At 36.9% G+C, this 20,740-nt stretch overlaps 2 protein-coding genes across 3 annotated transcripts in view; one reads left to right on the forward strand and one right to left on the reverse strand.

Moving 5' to 3' along the window:
• LOC109103380 (MDS1 and EVI1 complex locus protein EVI1-A-like) overlaps positions 1-7,345 on the reverse strand; it is a 151,979-nt gene extending 144,634 nt beyond the window's left edge. Inside the window, exons 1-2 of the mRNA XM_042771509.1 lie at positions 7,261-7,345; positions 6,936-7,000 (exon numbers count right to left, since the gene is read on the reverse strand). The gene's annotated coding sequence lies outside the window, so the exon portion shown is untranslated. The remainder of the gene's footprint in view (positions 1-6,935; positions 7,001-7,260) is intronic.
• An 8,842-nt stretch (positions 7,346-16,187) lies between these two features.
• LOC109104112 (neuronal tyrosine-phosphorylated phosphoinositide-3-kinase adapter 2-like) overlaps positions 16,188-20,740 on the forward strand; it is a 36,408-nt gene continuing 31,855 nt past the window's right edge. The window contains exons 1-2 of one of the 2 annotated variants that reach the window (XM_042771513.1): positions 16,188-17,063; positions 19,574-19,790. In XM_042771513.1, coding sequence (XP_042627447.1) covers positions 19,594-19,790 — 197 coding nt within the window. In that variant the 5' untranslated portion in view covers positions 16,188-17,063; positions 19,574-19,593. Of the gene's footprint in view, positions 17,064-19,569; positions 19,791-20,740 lie in introns of both variants that reach the window. The other variant, XM_042771512.1, reaches the window with a different exon arrangement.

Raw genomic sequence — 20,740 nt, forward strand, 5'->3', positions numbered from 1 at the left:
AGGGAACTTTCTGATAAAAATATAGTCTGCAAAAATACTGAATAAACGAAGTCTTCAAATATTTCACAAGAAACAAATCATAAAATGTAAGCGCTAGAGAACAAGCACAGTGACCCAATGCAACTTCTCTCTATGACAAACAAACAGAAGACAGACAAACAGAGAGAAAGAGAGAGAGAGTGGGCTTGAAAGCTGTCAATGCAGGTGTAGTCAAGCTTTGTTTTGCCGTGCGTTGGCATTACCTTACAATCAACACGTTTTTATCATATCTCACCCTCCTTACTTTTCACAGTACATATTTTATTGTGATACTCTGACCCCGTCGGCCAGAGATGGCGTATAGCTGCGCACTGGTGTGAGGATCAGTCAAGACCCCGTGGGCTGTAATTATTGAAAATTAATTGAGGCCAGAACCCTTTTGGAAATGCGCCTAAATTATTAGCTTGTCGTCGGGTTAAAATTCAACCCCATCAAAAAGAGAGGATACAGTTTACCTTCTATGATTAATATTCCAACCTAATTAAAGGTTTGCCCTCTTCTGTCGTTTGATGTACAGCACACAGAGGTCGTTGGCGAGATTCGGCGATGTTAACGAGGGAAGGGAAGGGTTAAAATAAAAACATAATTTGTAAAGTCGTGGGCTCTTGCGCCAGACTGAAAGTGAAATGGGAGCCGCGGGCACAAGGAAATTACCGCGCGCCCGCGTGACCTTTGTGCGAGGTAATCAATCAAGTGATCAACAGGGATATTTATCAATGCTACATCCTGTCGCCTTCTCCTCAAACTCGAAATCAAAACAGTGCAGGTACTGGAGCGTGTAAAATAGGCTGAATTATTTTATATAGGCTAATATCTGTGATTCTAACAGTGGTCAATGGCAATAGCCTACCCTTTGGTATCTGAAAATGCTACAGTTTTATACTTTAAAACTTTAAAAGCAACAAAACACAGCAACCAAAGATAAACAATAGACGAATTAATAAATAATAACAACAAAATAACCATAATCAAAACCTTGCAACATGTTTAATATAGGCCTATTTTCATTGCTCAAGAGGGACAAGGAAAATAATGATGCTGAGGAAAATATGTTAAGCATTGTCAGAAGGGTAAGAATGATATTAATCCAGCTTTTACGACCATAAAAACCGATTTACCCTGGTCTTTTAATTAATATAATTATACTAGCATCAGTTAACGGCATTATTTAACTCGGCAAAATCATAATGCTTGTGTGTTTGGCAGAAAAATATATATACATATTACGCGGAAAAAAACATAGCAGGCAGGCAGGCAGCACAAGGAAGAAAAACCAGCGGTGCCCCAGCGAGCACTGCCCCTCTGAGGAGACGCGCGTAACGGGAGACCGAACGAACACGGGCGCATTCTTCACATCCGCGGAGACTCTGCCAACGACTCCCTCCGCCCAGCCTCTCCGCTTCAAACGAGCGGAAACATTCCGTAACCACAGGCTTCACGACAGAGAGAGTGGGTAGACCAGGCTGCAGCAAACAATGCATGCAATGCTTATTTTATTTATATTTTGTTTTACCTTAGAACTGCTAGTTTGCACACTGCGCATTGGTCGTTTATTGTGCAGTCTCGATTAAGTGTATAAAACAAGTTAATTTATTTATTTATTTTTTAACAAATTAGTATACGTTTCAACTTAAGTTTAAACACATCAGGCACCAAAAAGTTAAATTACAAGTTAGTGAATACAGTACACGAAATTATACGCAGGCGGTAACCATAGCAACAGTAGGGCGTTAGAACACTTTTCGTTCGAATCGTCATCGCGTGGTTAATGACATCATTGGTATCATTTATCACACTTTTACAAATATATTACCAAATATAAGTGTTTATTTAGAAGGTTTGAGTGCTAGAGGGGCCAAAAGACAATCTGGGTTGCTTGAGACAAACCACAACAGATTGCGAAGAAAATATCCTATTGAAATTCCTTTACAGATGTGGATCCCCCTTCAAGTTACTGAATTATTCGCATACTGTAGAAAATATATAGGTTGAGGCTTTGCTTGGCGAGCAGTATTTACACATCTGCGGTGAGGCTCCATGTCCAACAGCAACAATGTATGATTACCGTGAAATCAATGGCGATTGAAAATGGCTTTAATAAAGCAACGTTAATAATATCATGTCAAGCTTAAATGGTTTTAAAAGAATCCGAGTTAACAAGCTTATTTATGAAAGGAAGTGGCACATAACGGGGAAAACGGATCCAATCGAATGGCATTAGCAAACGTACTCTTATTTCATTCAGTACTTTTGATCACATCTCTACAACAGCAACATTATGACTTATCATATCTTTTTTTTTTTTTTTTCAGGTAATAAAAAGTACTGATAGCCCAAACAATTATCCACAAAGCAGAAAAAGTAACACACTGCCTAGAAACAGCTTGATATGACGTGCTGGCGGACGTTAAACAGGCACTGAAAAAAAAAAGATAAATCTGTGAGCAAAAGGAGACCCAAGCCACAAGACGCTGATCGTGGGGCAACAGTGAAAAACTCTCTCATTAAACTCGCTGTGGGGATAGACATTGTGCTGATCTAGCACGCCTGTTCGTCAGTCATAAAAATCCATCGCTATCCCATAATAAATTTAATTCATTCATATGTTGTGTATTGCTTCTTTTGAGTGAAAGGGTATTTAGTAATTGAAGTGCTTGTTGCACAGCCAAGACTGAATTTTATGCCCTCGCTACACTAGACAGCATGAGCGCGCGCGCTCGCGGGAAATTGAAGACTGAAAGAGCTCGCGCAGTGAGAGAATTTTAAATCGTCTTGCAGCCACCAAACAAAAAACATGCCATTTCACCGATAATCTAACAATGCAATCTAATTATTTAAATGTAAATCATTTAAAGTCCCTTTTAAAATATTTCTGTATTGTGGTAATAGAACATAATTGAAGCATAAATCTGGTGATTCTTAATGTTAGAGAGCAACAAAATTCATCTAAATATCAAATTTAGGCTACGGAATTAATGTCTTAATGTACATACTCTGGAAACAAAAGATAATAGTAGTATGTAAAATGATTCTATAAACATATACATCGATCAATTAATAGGCTATTAAGGTCTTAATTAAACAAAAGCAACGACGAAGGAAACCACTGGAACCATGATGATGTAAAGAATATCATAAAAGCACACAATGAATAATAGTAACTTTCTAAAACGTTTTAAGACGATGTGTGCTACTAAGTTTTTAAATAAAAACAAGTGCATTAAACGTTTGCAGAGAAGTACATTACAGTTTTCCAAAAACAATTAAGGAGTGCTTGGGACTAAACATTTAGCACAGAATGAATGAGGTGCATTGTCCCGTTATGCAATGAGTGAGTTTGAACACCCAACTGTTTCAAACTCTAGGAGATGCAGTGATACACGGATAATTATTGGAGTTTTACTGCCATCTAGTGACAAAAACAGACACAATGTAAAACGACATAATTTTAGATGTATATATTTTTTTCTTCTTCACTTAGATTTATAAAAATGCTATTAAGAATTGTGATCTTTATCAGCTTTGAAAAAGAAATAATTTGAGCAATGCCAACTTTGGCATCCCTGCAAGCATGACCGACTCTCCTTTGATTGACATCTATTGAAGGAGAATCGTCTGCTTGCAGCTACTCTTCCCGGCAACTGACTATCAACAAGGATTACGATGCGCTCTCGAGACAATCGGTGGATGTATTTATGGCCCTGAGAGCGGCCTCGCCAGCTTTATTGGCAGTCGTTTATCCTGAAGCACATGAACACCGTGCTCATCCATTCCCACGGGCTCCAGCGTGAAGAGTCTTGACGAGTAATCAATCGGGACAGTCGAACAGAATTATTTATCCCCGATTCCAGTAAAAACGAACAGTTGCGATGCGCGGCAATTCCCGGTTGTGTCGTTGCTTCTAGATGAGCAAGTAAGGTTAAGACAAATGTAGGAACTTAATTCACTTGTCAAAATCAATGAACACTTTCTAAGAGTAGTTACACACTGGGTCCAGTTCCAAAAACGTTATTTCTGAAAGTTCTCTGAATGTTCAAAACGTCCAGTTTTTTTCTTTGTTATATAAATGTTAAAGTTAATGTTACGGTCCATTTTATTTTGCAAAAATTATGGGAACATTACTTTTAAATGTTTTCTTAACATTTTTTTAAATGTAATATGAACTTCCATCTAAAACATTACAGAAAAAGAATGTTCCATGAACAATGCATAAATAATGTCTTTGTGCTAATGTTTTGATAACATTATTAAAGAACACATAACAATCATTAATTTTATTAATGTTACTGGAAGAACGTTTGTTCATTTTAAACATGTATAACAATTGTTACACATCTGTCACTGTACTGCACACTTTTCTGTACTTAATCGTCCTATAATTTACTGTTCTTCTGATGTCTGTATTGAATCGTTCTGAACTGCATTAAAGTAGCCTACAGAGGCCAGTTGCATAAAACAGCCACTATGTTAAGACTGTCATAAAGGGTCATATGATGCGATTTCAATTTTTCCTTTCTCTTTGGAGTGCTACAAGCTCTTGGTGAATAAAGAAGATCTGTAAAGTTGCAAAGACTAAAGTCTCAAATCCAAATCCAGATATTCTTTATAAAACTTGAGACTCGTCCACGCCCCCTGAAACAGCTCGTTCTAACACCCCCCCACCTATCTACGTCACGATGTGGGAAGATTTGCATAACACCGCCCAGATGTTCACGCAAAGAAAGAAGGCGTAACTTTTATTCTCGTTGTAGTATTGTTGTTGCCGCCGCCTCCATGTCGTACAGAAGCTGTTTGTTTCACTGTGAACGCAAAACTACTTTGATTGGCCTTCCAAAAGAGGAAGATATCTGCTTCGTCATGCCTGGAGCTGATCCGTGCTGGTCGCTGAGGAAATACATCAACTTCGCACTATGGCTCGGCGAATCAGCTTTCACTGTGGACGAAGCAGCATCCAGCCCGGGGTCGTCACACAGTTGCTGCAAGACCAAGGTACGCCATTCTCAAGGTCACCAGCCTCTGCTCACTCAAGGCGGCCGTGGCTCACTCTAGACCTCCAGCCTCTGCTCACTCAAGGCCTCGGTGTGTGATGTTGTTTCACTGAGAAAGCAAAACTACTTTGTTTTTGCTTTCCAAAAGAAAACACATCTAGAAATCATGTTTATATCACGTTCATAATGGGTTTTATGTTTTTGTCTCGTCGCTCCGGCCGGACAAGGCATCACAATATGTTAAGAGGCGTAACATTTCCATCACATGCTTGAGGCATTCGGCCAATCACAATGCGCTGGATAGCTGGCCAATCACAGCTGACCTCGCTTTTCAGAGAGATGAGCCTTGTGAAAATCAATGCATTTCAGAAGGCGGGGCATAGAGGAGAAACAAAAAATATACAATATGTGGAAAATAATGTTTTTTTAACCTTAAACCACATAAAAACATTTAATTACACCAAATACACAAAATAATGTCCTTTTTAACAGCATCATATGACTCCTTTAAGAACAAACCCAACCAACTATAAGTAAACAAAATTACAAAAAAAGTTACATGAACAAAAAAAAGTGCAGTTACAGTAAAAGTTACATGAATTAAAAAAAGTTATGGCCAGTCATGAAGAAAAAAGAAGACTAAAGACTTTTTAAGACTAAACTGTTTATGCAAATGCCCTCTGGTTTTTAGTCCTGTTTTGCCATTAAAAAATCAGCGAGCTAGAGCTTCAAGAATGACATTTTCTGTTTTTCATAACTAAACTATACTGAAACTTAAAATATTACACAGTTTGGGTATTGACACATACTCTAATAGGCTAATTGTGGTTGCTTGCCATGTGTACAGGCCTTATCAGGTCACTCTGAAAGGTTTAATGTGTAAAATAGCAAACCACCATTCCAGCCATGCTCAAATATACAAATATTTGATTTGATTTAAATTTTTCACCTTAAAAAAACTAAAAAAAAATACATAAACATACAAAAATAACACAAAATAACATACAAGTAAATATTAAACACAAACTTTCATTCACAATTTACAAGTCTGCCACATATGATGTCATGTGGTTAGCACAACGTAAATTAAATATATTCATGCAAAAATAAATACATGAAAAAAGCGTTCCTACTTGTTCAACAAACCCGTGTTGACTCAAATGACGTCACATCATGTCAAAACAAAACTGAGTTCCCGTAGTGTAGTGGTTATCACCATAGACGTAATAAATACTATACTATTATTATGTCTATAGTTATCACGTTCGCCTAACACGCGGACTCGGTTGAAACCGGGCGGGAACAAGCATCATTGTTTTGTTTTTCTCAATATCAAGTCACTGATACAACAGGATTTAAGACTTCACGCAACCAAACACTCCTCATACGTTCAGCGAAGCCTATAAATAAAAATGTGTGTACAGCCAACCAACGTTTTGACACACACAATTTTGGTTGTCAGTAGTGAAATGTACATTTAGGAAGAAATTTAGGCTCATTCACTAGAAAAGCTACTTCAAACGATTTGCAGTTTTAATTTCAACGCCTCTACATATCAAGTTGCAGTAACTGGCTTTGGTCACTGGATGGCGACAAAACTTTACAAAGCACGCAGCATTTACTCAGCTTTGGTAACGTTCTTTGGCCTAAAGATTGGGGAAAAACTCCTACATCCTTATGTTCTGCGTAAAGTGAAAAGTGAAAGTCGTGGCATTTGCCAAGTATGGTAACTCATACTCGGAATTGGTGCTCTGCATTTAACCCATCCAAGTGCGCACACACACACACACACACACACACACACACACACACACACACACACACACACACACACACACACACCCCCGGAGCAGTAAATTAAATAAATTACACAATTCCGTAAGCAAAATATGATCTAATGGCACTGACCTGTCTTTCTTGAAACGAAAAGTGGTAACACAATACTGGGTCATGAGCTCCGGTGTATAAATAATCTGTTAAAATCAAAATGAATACACACCTTGAAACATCACTGTTATTTTAAAGCACAAATAATGACTACAGCCAAACAACAAATTAAAACAGAATCTAATAAAACAGAGTTTGAAAAACCTGCCAAACTGACAAAAGCTCATCGCCACACCGCAGTTTAGTAGAAATATCAGAGGTTGCAACATAGTCGACATAAACTCCCGTTAAACTATTACATTACGTTTAACTTACTTTTTAGAACAGCACATTAATGATACATTACCTCAGTGAAAATGATACAAGTTTCCATCGATGAAAACCTCACTGCCAGGCCATGTTTACCTAGTCATTGCGCATGCGTATTATTCGAAAGGTCCGACTTACTGGGGCGGATCGGTTCTTTCGAATAGTTCGGCTCAATGAATCAGGAAAAAGAGTGAAGTTCGGAGTAATTTTGTGAACCCCAAACCGATTCATTCAAAAGAGTCGACTCAAAAACAAATCGTTCACGAACCTCATTTTCATTCTCACTGACTGCCACCACAACTTTATGACTGATTTGTTGTATTATCACCATTCACCCCTCTTTTACCAACATTCAAGTGTCATCCCATTCCCCACCCTTTCCACTGAGGGATAAGGTAAGGATTGGGAGAAATTCCGTTTTCATGGCAACCACAACTGGAAGCAGCTAGCAAAGCGCATCAGCGCCCAGGTTTTCCTTCACAGAAGCTGGCGGTTTGCTCGCGGATTTGTAGTTAATCCGTGACAACGGAAACCGCATCCTCTCATAACATCATCATAACGGAGTGGCATTAACGTCATAGCGGTTCCCTTCTGAGCCGTACCAAAATAAGCTGTTCTTAACGCAATAGGCTACCTTTCTAGTTAGGATATTCCCTTGCTCTAATTTACCATGATTTTACTATAGTAGCTGTCGTATTTGAAAAAGTAGGCTACGTTTATATTAAATAGGGAGAGTTTTGAGAGTGTGAATAGATCTGCAGTAGCCTACCTAATGCTTATTAACTACCGATAGTCATAGTTTTATAATGTGTTAAGGGGAAAATAATTCATAATAAATATCTGCCATTTTGTTTTATACAATTAATATTAACATTGACCTTAATGTGCAACTCTTAGTTCAAGTACCAATGTTAAAATAAGGTTATCATGCCAAGCTAATTTTGGGGGCTGTCAGTTAAACTACTGAACGTGTCCCTTTTGATTTATAATGTTTACCTATGAGATGCTAGTCAAAATTCAGTAAAATGTTAGAGCTGCACGCTACATACACTACCGGTCAAAAGTTTGAGAACAGAACGATTTTTAATGTTTTTTACAGGAGTTTCTTATGCTCATCAAGGCTGCATTTATGTGATCAAAAATACAGGAAAAAAAATTTATATTGTGAAATATTATTACGTTGTAAAATAATGCTTTTCTCTTTTAATATACATTAAAATCGAATTTATTCCTGTGATGCCAAGCTGAATTTTCAGCATCATTACTCCAGTCTTCAGTGTCACACGATTCTTCAGAAATCCACCTTTTTACTGGAGTAATGGCTGATGGAAATTCAGCTTTGCATCACAGATATAAATTATATTTTATATTAAAATAGAAACCATTATTTCATATTGTAATAACATTTTGCAAGATTATTATTATTTTTTTATTCTGTATTTCTGATCAAATAAATGCAGCCTTGATGAGCTAACATACTTCTTTAAAAAAACATTACAAGTCTTACTGAATGCAAAGTTCTGAACAGCAGTGTAAATTAAATATTTGGTTAGCAAGCTTTAAAAGATTTTCCATACATTTTATGCTAAAGTAATGACAATATTCTTCTAGCCCAATCCCCCCCCCCCCCACCATTTACATAATGAGAAAATATCATTCTCACAATAAGGACATTTAGAAATATATAAACTGACAGGGGGATGAGCAAAAGGAGGGGCGTCTTTGACAGGAGAGGCATGTGGAGGTCAAGGGTGAATCATGACCTCTGTGTCAGTACATATAACCAAGGCCAATTCTGTGCCATTAATTCCCTGGAGAAATGCTCTATGGTTGATACAGACTACTGTATACTGATATGGTAAGAGCATGTACAGTTCAAACATAGTCTGTTGTTTGTATAGATAAATCCAGGCTTTGAAAATCATGTCCATTACATTTAGCAATGTGTGTGTGTGGGAGCAATTGGGCAACAGCATAATGAACCATTTTGCTCAGGCGTCTCTTGTGGTTTGATTCAGAAAACCGGAGCCCCAGGCAATGTTGAGCAAATGGACATACTGTGGTTTAATGCAACTGTCAGAGTAAAGACACCAGTATTGAGCAAACAGAATCGGACTAGGAGACACTAAGCCTGATGCAGCTCCCTCACGAGATCCACTTACACTTCAATCGTTAGTCTGTAAACTGATTACTTCCTGGTCTCTAGTCTTATCTCATTACCCACATCGACAATTATGCAAAACATATTTCTTCTCTTTAAAAGAATAGATTCTGTTACTCAAGAGGATGGCTGACCCTTTGATGGACTGTCTGAACAAAGATTCAAAATGTGATAGGGGTCGATTGGATATACTAAAAGGCTAAAAGGTCAGCTGTGTGCAAGAGATGTGATTGAAAGGGTTAAGAGTAATCTTTCTCTCTCCCACTTTAAATAAAGACTGTCGATTAAAAAGTGGTTGAGAATCCCCTTTGGGATGTTATATACATATCCCACTAATAGAAAAGCTGATGCACACATGATTCATTTTTCAAGAAACTTCTCTTCAGCCTTCTCTTGAGTCCACAGATTTAACAGCAGTGTGAGCAGTATAAATAAATCCCTCCAGTGGTTCCCTCAAACTGAAGTTCAGTCAAAGTTCTAAAATCGGCTATCACAAAGCTACAAATATATGCCAAAAAGAAAATAAAAATTAAGCCTTTAAACTGTAACGGTTAAAGGATTTCCACACTATGCTTAACCCTTAACAGTGCTATGATTGTTAACTAAAACAAACAAATAAATACTGCTTTCAGTAAAATAAAATAAAATGAAATATGATAAGAAATGTTGTCTTGGAAACTAACTGAAATAAATATGTTTAAGTAGTATTCTGAAGTACTAAAATTACTAAAAATGAAAAAAAAAAAAAAAATATATATATATATATATATATAGCTAAACAGAAATATAAAAACAACAAAAAAAGCACATGATAAAAATACTAAAACAAGCTAAAATTAAAACTGAAAATATGAAAATTAAAGCCAATTTGAAATATTAATAAATACTATAATAGGATGTAAATAATACTAAAAATAACATAGATTCCTTATATATTTTTTTGGTTTTAAACATGGGTTAATAAAACTTGATTTCATAAAACTGAAACAGCAGCCTGATAAGGCAGACATTTTCAGTAAAAAACTAAATTTATTAATAATTGCAACAAACTTAAATGTATACGTTCTATTATTTATTTCTTTTTATTTTATTGTATATTTTATTTTATTTTAAAGAGATATAAGAGAATGAGCTTTGATTGGTTCCTTTTATATTGAGAGAGAACTGAATAAAATGGTTGAACTTTTCCTTTAAGAAATCTGAAGCTCTAAGCATTGCCTAAGATTTAAAAAGATAAGAAAGTATTCGGTTTAAACCCACCCCTTGATTAGATTGTACACAAAGTCACATACTGATAATAGTGCATTTTTAATTTAGTTTTATAGTTTTATTGTTAAACTGTTAAAAGAAGAACTGAAAGAAAGAAGAGAGAATGACTCTGGCGTCTTAGGAGGACAGTAGCATTGATCAAATTGATCTATGTACAATCCAGTCACAGTTTATATCCTACAGTGCTATGGGTGAGTTAAGGTCAAAGGCCTATGATTTCATCATCTTAATATGTGAGCTGTGTAGCGCCATTACTGTACTGAATCAGTTTGAAGTACTGTCTAGAAAAAAAATAGAACAAAATCAACGGGGGAATTCTCTCTCTCCTTCTCTCTTTTAGGATGATCCATGCTGCAGCAGTGAGAGTGCACTGACCATAAACAATTCATTACGAGGGCAGGCCGGCAGAGGAACAGATATCTGCCCAGACCAAGACACAGTTCAAATGTGAGCAAGATGAATGATGGACGACAAAGGATGAGATCATCTTTGTGGGATGTTTTGCAATAGACCCGTATGTGTATGTTTCATCTGTGTGTGTCTTTGTGTAATACACTTTAAAATTAAGCTTCTATAATCAGACTGTGACCTTAAGAAGCTCTCCAATGTGACACAATATTACGTGTGTAGCAAATGCAATGAACCTCTTGTGTTTATGTTGCATGCACAGAAATTACCTTGTAAAAGACTAGCGTGCAGTTTCTATATAAAACCTTTAATTCATGTTCTCTGGCTCATAAATTTAAAGTATGTTGATAAGAGCCGAAAATAACCTAATCCCTCTCCGTCCTGGAGCTTCACTCCTTCGCCTGCTGTACCAGACAAAGGACAAACCAACACATCCTCCCTGCAGAAGGGATTAACACTCACTGGCAATTTCAAGAGCTAAATTATTAGTGAGATTCATCCACATTCCTTCAGTAATGTAAACACAAGAGCTGAGAAACGTGCAGGCCATGCATATGGAAGAAGAGGGGTTTGATGTCCAGTTTTTACAGTTTTAGTATGTTGGGATTTCAGGTCCTTTGATTCATGTATCTAATTGTTCATTTTTCTAGCCATCCATCCATGTGTAGGGAATCTCCTTTAAAGTGTATAAAGACAAACATTTTATTACAGTTAAGTAATACCACATGAGAGTCAACAGCATAATTTGTAACTGTAAATATCTGTACACTACCGGTCAAAAGTTTGGAATAATTAGGATTTTAAAATGTTTTTAAAAAGGTCTCTTATGTTCACCAAGGCTGCATTTATTTGAGCAAAAATACAGTAAAACAATAATACTGTGATTTTTTAAATATAATTAAGAATAAAGTGTTTTATTAAAACATATTTTAAAAATGTATTTTACTCCTGTGATGGCAAAGCTGAATTTTCAGCATCATTACCCCAGTCTTCAGTGTCACATGATCATTTCGAAATCACCACAATATGCTATTTTGCTGCTCAAGAAACATTTCTTCTTATTATTTATTAACATTTAAAACATTTGTGCTGCTTAATATTTTGTGGAACTGGGATACACAACCATTCAAAATTCTAATTCAGAAGATTAAAAAAGAAAATAAATAAATATCTTTATACAGCAAGGATGCATAAAATTGATCAAAAGTGACAGTAAATATGTGTAATGTTTCTATTTCGAATAATAATAAGAAATGGTTCTTTGAGCAGCAAATCAGCATATTAGAATGATTTCTGAAGGATCATGTGACACTGAAGACTGGCGAAATTATGCTGAAAATTCAGCTTTGTCTTTACAGAATAAATTAAATTTTAAAATATATTAAAACAGAAAAAATATATTTTCCATTGTAATAATATTTCACAATATTACTGTTTTTACTGTATAATTATGCAAATAAATACAGCCTTGATAAATAAAAATACTTCTTTCAAAAACGTAAAAAATCCTAATTATTCCATACTTTTGACCGATGTATATATATCAGGTAAATGATCTTTAAAGTATCTGTGTATATGTGGGTGTGTTTGTATGTGACTGGATGTGTGTGTTATTTTATTCCGTATTCTAAACGAAATGTTTTAACAATAAGCATGTGTTGTCTGTGTTAAGGCTGAAGTCTTTGGATGAAAGTATGGATGTTCATTTGAAGAAGCAGCAATCCAGAACCAAATGCATGCGGCAGCTTCTTAAACCCCTGCGGGAGGCTCACTGTCTGAGCTTGGCATGACATCTGCCGAGGTATGTGACAGACTGAATTATGCATAATTGTGACCACTGACAAGGTATGTGTGTGTGTGTGTTCACTCTACAAGTATTTGGACAATTTTGTTACCTTGGAACATTATGTCCTTTTGTGCGAGAGAAAGAGATGTGTATGTATGCTAGAGAAAGAGATTTAATAATTCAACAGAGTTATAATTGGCTCAGTCTCACCTCAGAAAATAAACTAATAATCAACACACAAAAAAAAAAATAGCGGCACCAATGTGTGTGTGCGATGGATTGAAAGACTTTAAATCTCAAATCCAATCCTATTAAAGGAAGAGTTCAAGAAAATGGTAAGTCATTATTACTCATTCTCATGTCATTCCAAACCAATATTATATTATTTTTTCATGGAACACACACAAAAATGTTTTTATATATTATTGTGTGTGTGTTCCATTGAAAAAATGACAGCATATACAGGTTTGGAATGACATGTTGACTTAATAATGAAGTTTTTCATCAAGAACCAAACTCCCCTGTCTGGAGAATAAATAAAAAACAGGCCCCACTCTAAACACAATTGGCTGGGAGCCTCCTCAGAGTGTTGTGATTGGCTAATGTGTAGGCAGCAGTCAAGGTTTTTTTTGCTGTTTACAGAGCCTGTGTGATTTTTCAGAGCTCCTATTTCAGTGGTATCTGACAGCAGGGACATGTCATGTGTGCTATTAAAAAAAAAGTGCTTACAGCAGCTTTAAGATGCAACATTTTTTTTTCTGAATAAAAGTGCTGGTCTGCGCAGAACGTGCCACCACAATGCTACAGTATTCTGGGCTTTGCTTTGTGGTTGCAAATGTGTTCTGAGTGATTGTGGGCCTGTTGCCATGCAATTTCCTAGTGTTGCAATGGTGCTGCACAAGTCAAAAGAGCCCATGTGACAGGCTTTTTGTGATATTTCATCACCTAAATCTTCCTAAGTAACCTCAATATAAGTAACTAAAATAAAAAAATGAAAACTGTAAAAAACTGACCATAGACACTATAGCTGTAGTCAGTTTAGAAAATGGCACAGTTTAGTGAATGGCCACTAGAGGCAGCACGATCCATTTTATTCATTTTTTTATATATACAGAGAACCATTCTCTCATGCTTAAAATCAAATAAAATCAAAGGAAATCATTTAATTTATTTAATAGAAACATGTATTATATATATATATATATATATATATATATATATATATATATATATATATATATATATATATATATAAATGTTTTTGCTGATAATGATTAATACTATATAGTGTTTAAATTTAAATGGAACATTTCTGGCCACATACTCTGTCATTGGAGATGTACTTGAGCTGCAGTGATGGGTACACAAGACAAAAAATGTTGAAAAATAGGGACTTATTTGATAGATCTGGATTTAGATAATTTGCTGATCATTTTCTTTGTTTCATGTGACTTATATACAAGTACACTCTTAAAAATAAAGGTGCTTCGAAAGGTTCTTCAAGCAATGCCATAGAAAGAACCATTTTTGGTTCCACAAAGAACCATTCAGTCAAAGGTTCTTTAAAGAAGCATCTCTTTCTTAACTTTTTATAATCCAAAGAACCTTCTTTCACCACAAAGTACCTTTTGTGAAACAGAAAGGTTCTTCAGATGTTAAAGGTTCTTTATGGAACCATTTAGACAAAAAGGTTCTTCTATGGCATTGTGAAGCACTTTTTTTAAGTGTGTAAGTGGTTTGGTTTAGATTTTTTTTTTCTCATATGTTTCTGTTTGTGTCTGTGCCTCTTCAGCAAGTCTCTACAAAGTATTCTTGTGCAAAATGTACAGGAGGTGTGCTTAAAAATTCAAAAGAGCTGGCGTGAAGTTCAAAACTGTGGAATGTGCTCCTTTGAACATTTCTATTGAAGAATTCACTTGCAAGAAGTGTGTGCATGAATAGTCAACGTGGGTGTCTCGCTCCTCCATTTATCCGTGTGCGGTCTTTGTCTCCTGCCTTTACTCCAGCAGCTAAAGAACGTGATCTGTTATCTCTATTCAGCTCTTAATGTCAGCAAGTTCTGAACACAAAAGAGACTCGTATCTACAGGGGAACTATGCATGTGTGTGTGTATGTTAATACAGGCATCAGCATATCCTGACCTCTGTTTATGTGTGTGTGTGTGTGTGTGTGTGTACACACTACATGCAGTTCAAGTGATGTCATAGGACAAGTGAATGATGGACAAAATCCCCCAGATGGACATTCATCCCATAAACAGAAAGAAACACACACACACCTACACATAGAGATAGAGTCTTAGAGACAAGAAAGGACAGGAAGCTAGAACAGAGGAGACAGAAAAATGAGAGAATGAGAAGTGGAGACGCAAGCAAAGGATACAAAGTATCCTTACGCATGTACACAAACTATTCTATAGTAGTACAATGTCTATAAGGGGATATTCCATAGTAATGTTGTTTTCAGTGATTAAGTGTGTAAGTCAGCAAGAGTTAATGAGGTGGGGAGAGGAAAAAAATGGATATATTATCAAATGCACCCATATATCCCTGCTGTTAGAGGAGGAGGTTTCATGTTTTTGTAGATGGTAAGAAAGCCTGGGTTAGAACAGTATGACTTTTGCTGGAAAATGGAAAAGGATGGAAAATGGCCTGGAATCATTCTTTTGTTTAAAGTTAATTATTTATTCAGTAATTGAAGTAATTGGTGCATTAAATCTAAATTGACAATAAAGGCATTTATAATGTTACCATAGATTACTATTTTAAGGAAATGCAGTGCTATGACTTTTTTTATTCATCCTTAAAAATGTGTATAACATTTTCCACAAAAATACGTTTTCAACATTGATGATAATAAGAAATGTTTCTAGAGCACCAAACCAGCATATTTGAATAAGTCTAATAAGATAAGGATCATGTGACACTGAAAACTTTTAAAAATGTAATAATATTTCACAGTATTACAGTTTTTAATGTAGTTTTTGATTAGATAAATGCATCCTTAGTGTGCATAAGAGTTTCTACTTCTTTCAAAAACATTAATAAATCATACCTACCCAAAACATTTGAACAGTATTCTATATATTCTATATCTTTGGAAACTTGTTTGAAAACGTACATTATTTTTAGTGAAGAAATAACATTTCACCTTTCAACACCAAACTGCATACGCACATCTGACTGCCTCTTGGGTGTTTTTGCATCAGCCAATGTATACTGGTGATAAGATAGTACAAGCAGCGGTCATGCCCTCGGGAGAGGATTGACACACACACAACCTTTCTCACTCACTATCTCTCTCTCTCACTCTCTCTCTCTTTATTTCAGAACCATGGACAGCTCTAAGCGAGCAACACGATTGGTTGAGAGACTTGAGGGATGCAGAGAAAGAGAGCGAGTGTGATAGAGCAAGAGAGAGAGAGATGATCACCAGGGGATGGAGTGAGTAAGCAGTGAGGGCTGGAGGGAAGGAGATCAGACAGCAAAAAAGAACGTAGAGAGACAGAGAGAGAAAAAAAAAACAAGGATAGAGGAACTAGAAGAAAAGACAGATGTTATAGCTGTTCTTTTTGCCTACTGACGCCCAAGCTGGGTTCATCTCTGCATGTGTGTGTGACGTGCACGGGTGTGTGTGTGTGTGTGTGTGTGTGTGTGTGTGTGTGTGCTTGTGACAGCAGCCGCAGCGGCAGCAGCAGTAGGGGGAGGACGGATCAAAGAGATTGTAGGACATCATGCATTTAGCTGCCTAACTTCTCTGCACACACACCACAGCCGGCTAAACAAGAACACGCTCATACTACACGCATCTGCACGCAGCCCACCCCCCACACACACCACGCGTGTGTGGGGACAGCGCAGATGAGGCAACCACCAAAGGGAGGTGTTGATACTTCCAGAAGTGTTTGGTACGGGGAAAGGACAGCCTTGGTGGTCATAGCCCAGCGGGAGCGGTCGTAGGTGGGGAAGGGTCGAACCGCCAACTGCCGCTACCACCGCCACCTTCGGTTTTCTTCAGAGCTCTGGAAATACCAAAGATGGACAAGTCCTTAATCCTTCTCTTCCTCACGCCAGTGTGTGTTTCCTTCATGCTGCGTTGCTGTCGCCGGGCTTGTCTGTCAGCTGCAGGGGGATTCAATATCGTGTGGTGTTGAGAAACGCACACACTGAACACACCTGGAGATCAGCTGTTCCGGGAGAACAGATTCACTGATACTGTGAGTGTAATTATGTGTATGTGTGTCCATCCAGATGTTTTGCTTTGTCTCATTTCCATCGCATCCTTTTTCTTATCAGTTCTTCATCATCTGTATGACAGCAAGAGTTAAACTGAGCATCAGTGGATCATATGGGATCCAAAACAACATATTACCCACAATTCCCAGCTACATCTTCAGATTCATTCATGATTTAGCCTCTTTTTTTGACATTTGTAAAGAATGGCATACATCTTTACAAAACGCTTCGATGAAATGACTTAGAATATTCTCAATTCCATCTCATTCTTTTTCCTTGTCTTCATCAGTTCCTCATCATCTGTGTGACAGGAACAGTCAAACTGAACATCAATTGATTATACAGGATCCAAATTAGCATACTGCCCAAAATTCCCAGTTATATTTTCAGATTCATTCATGATTCAACCTCTTTTTTATTCTTGTACAGAATGGGATCTTTACACAACATTTAAATTAAATGATTTGGAATGCTCTGTTAAAGGAAATAAATCACAAAAAAAAAAAAAAAAAAATCTGTCAAGTCAGTGGGGTTCAATGTTGTTAGAACCTCAATGTTCTTCAGAATATCTTCTTTTGCATTATATGGAAAAAATAAAAGTTAGTCAGGTTTGGAATGACATGAGGGTGAGTAAATGTGCTCCTGTAGCTCAAGTGGTAGAGCGTTGCGTTAACAAGCGCAAGGTTGGGGGTTCGATTCCCCGGAAACACATGATAGGTAAAAATTGATAGCCTGAATGCACTGTAAGTCGCTTTGGATAAAAGCGTCCACTAAATGAAAAAATTTGAAAATTAAAAGATTTTAAATGAAACAGAATTTTCATTTTTGGGTTAACTATCCCTTTTAATGAGTGTGTGCTGTGTGAGAATCCTTACATCCAATTGGTTCTTGGTGTATTCTAGTGATTATTCTGTGTTTCAATGATTCTGGATCCACTCACGTTGGGTGTGTTGTGCAGTTTCAAAGGCTATTTCTTTTCCTCAGTTATGAATTGGCACTATCAGTGTAGTGTGGTGCAGAGGAAACCGTGAATTACAGAGTAATAGAATGAATAAGGAAGCAAAACTCCACTCACCGGGATCCATTGATGTGGTGCTGTGGTCTGGTTGACCTATTTTATGTGTGTGTGTGTGTGTGTGTGTGTGTGTGTGTGTGTGTGTGTGTGTGTGAGCACCACCAATGGAAATGAGGCATCTTGCCACCTCATTACTCTGAAAAAGAGATTTAGTGTTAGATGTTTTATTAAAATACATACGCAAATGGTGATAAAACATAATTGTGAAATATGATCCATCTGTGGCAACCATCTACAGAGTAGAGGAGACGATTATCGTGTTTCATGCTTTCGTCATTATATGAGACACACACACACACACACAAACACACACGGTGGGGATATCATGCCTACCATTGTAAAGCAGAACTAATGCATCTTCAGCACAGAATTGGGTTCTCAGCTTCCTGCATTATGTCAGCACACTAGGATACTGTTGCCTGGAAACCCACAGTTCCTTCTCCTCACGTTCCAAACATTAATAGAATACAGCTGTGTGTCCCTGTGTATGTAAGAGTGTGGGGGCATCTATGGACAGGTGTGTGTGTGTGTGTGTGTGTGTGTGTTTGCATGCTCACATGGGTGTGCACAAAAGTGTGTGAGAGAAGTTAAATGGAGGAAAAGCAGATGTGTAGGTGGGATTTTGACTAAGGAAGGGATGGAGAGAGAGGGAGACAATCTGAGATCAGAATCTATATTGAGACATGCTGAATAATACAACAGAGAACAGAGCACTGGATGTCATCTTCACAAAGTTATAAAAAATAAACTTGACATACTCTCTCGTGCACATACAACTAAGCTGAAAAGCATTACTCTTTATGTACAGTGTACAGTGTTTGAGAGCATGTGGAAAAAAAGCAGTAGGATAGAATAAGGCCTGTAATTGGCACATAATGTTGGGCCAGATGTTACCACTGTTTGCATGTGATGCTAAGAAACTGACTGATCTTACTAGTCTTAATCTATATACTTGTATACTTTGTGGACAAAATTGTCCCCAGAAGATAGATAGATAAATCTATTTTCTTCTAGGCTCTGTTAGTCTGTGGTAATTATAATTAAATTTATATGTAAATAACTGTTGTGTTCCTTATCATTTTAGGTAGCTATGTACATGTGCTAACTCTTGCCCTTTCCCAGCAATCATGCTCTTCAGTGTTAAAGGATAACATATTCATATATATAGTGTGTGTGTGTGTGTATGTGTGTGTGTGTGTGTGTGTGTGTGTGTTTGTGTGTGTGTGTGTGTGTGTGTGTGTGTGTGTGTGTGTGTGTGTGTTTGTGTGTGTGCATACGTCCCACCTGTACCTCCAAAGTTCATTGTTTTTTTTATTTTTTATAAAGAACCAGCTCTTAAGGGGACGCAATGACATTGTGTGTGAGACACTTAAGTCTCTCCCGCTCTCTCTCTCTCTCTGTCCGTCTTCCAGGCAGTCTCTCTGCTGTGCTGAAGGATGGATTCAGGGGAAGACGAGTGCACACATTTCCTGCAGTATGTGGAGGACAGCGGTCTGAGGGCGTATGATGAGCTGGTTATCCAGAATGCCTCTGACATTGCCCGGGAGAGCGACCGCGTCCGCAACCACACGCACTGGACATACCTCCAGGAGAAAAACCAGAAGAAGAGACGGCAGGAAGAAGCTATCAAGAGGTACACACACACACACACACACACAGCTAGGGATAGACTTATTTAAATGCGAATACTGCACATAATACTGCTATTGGCTATTACTATTGTTCATACTTTGGTGTTTGAACAAATTATTATATCTAAGTAAATAGTGCTTGTCTTGCACTGTTTTTGCTACCTATTACTTCTAAACAGACTTATATTTTTCACCTGGTAAACAATAAAATAGGCAAAAATATTCCATAAATGAACACTGCAGGATATTTACACTCTTAAAAAAAGTACAAAAACATGGTTCATTCATTTTATATATTAAATGAATTAACAATTATACATTAAATATTAAATAAGTTCATGATTCTTATTGTGATTCTAAAAGTGCTGTGCTGTATTTCAGAACTGTCTGTTCTTCAATAAAGACAATAGTTATTGAGGCAATATAAAAAAATAAGATTTCAGTTCACATCTTGTTATTATGTGTAGAATTTAGAATTTTAATTTAGGTTAGAGTTAGATTATTTTTATATATTAAGAAAAATGTATTAGTTTAAGTAATTTTAAGTAATCCTAATGCCTCCTATTTGGACAAGCTCTTAAAAAATATGATGTATAGTTAATATTACTGTCATGTTGTGCTCAGACCAGATGTTAAAAGCACAGATATTTTAACTAGACTTTTACATTTTGTAATTATGCTATGCTCTTTAACATTTGGGATGTTAGTCACTTATGTGTGCAAAGAGAGCGAGAGAAAGCCAGGGAGATAAAGGTCACTGGTCCTGAGCTCTAAAAGTCAATGAGGAAATAGCTGGATATTAGAGAGACAAACACAGAGTCAATGAAAACCTTTGGCATAAAGCTGAGTGTGTGTGAGTGACAGAGAGTAATTTAGAACAGACAGTTCTGCCAGTCTAATAAAAGACAGACAAAAAGGGATGCTTTGATTAATCTAACAGCAGTCCGAGGTG

The sequence above is a fragment of the Cyprinus carpio genome, chromosome A15, assembly GCF_018340385.1.
Source record: "Cyprinus carpio isolate SPL01 chromosome A15, ASM1834038v1, whole genome shotgun sequence".
In the NCBI taxonomy this organism is placed as follows: domain Eukaryota; kingdom Metazoa; phylum Chordata; class Actinopteri; order Cypriniformes; family Cyprinidae; genus Cyprinus; species Cyprinus carpio.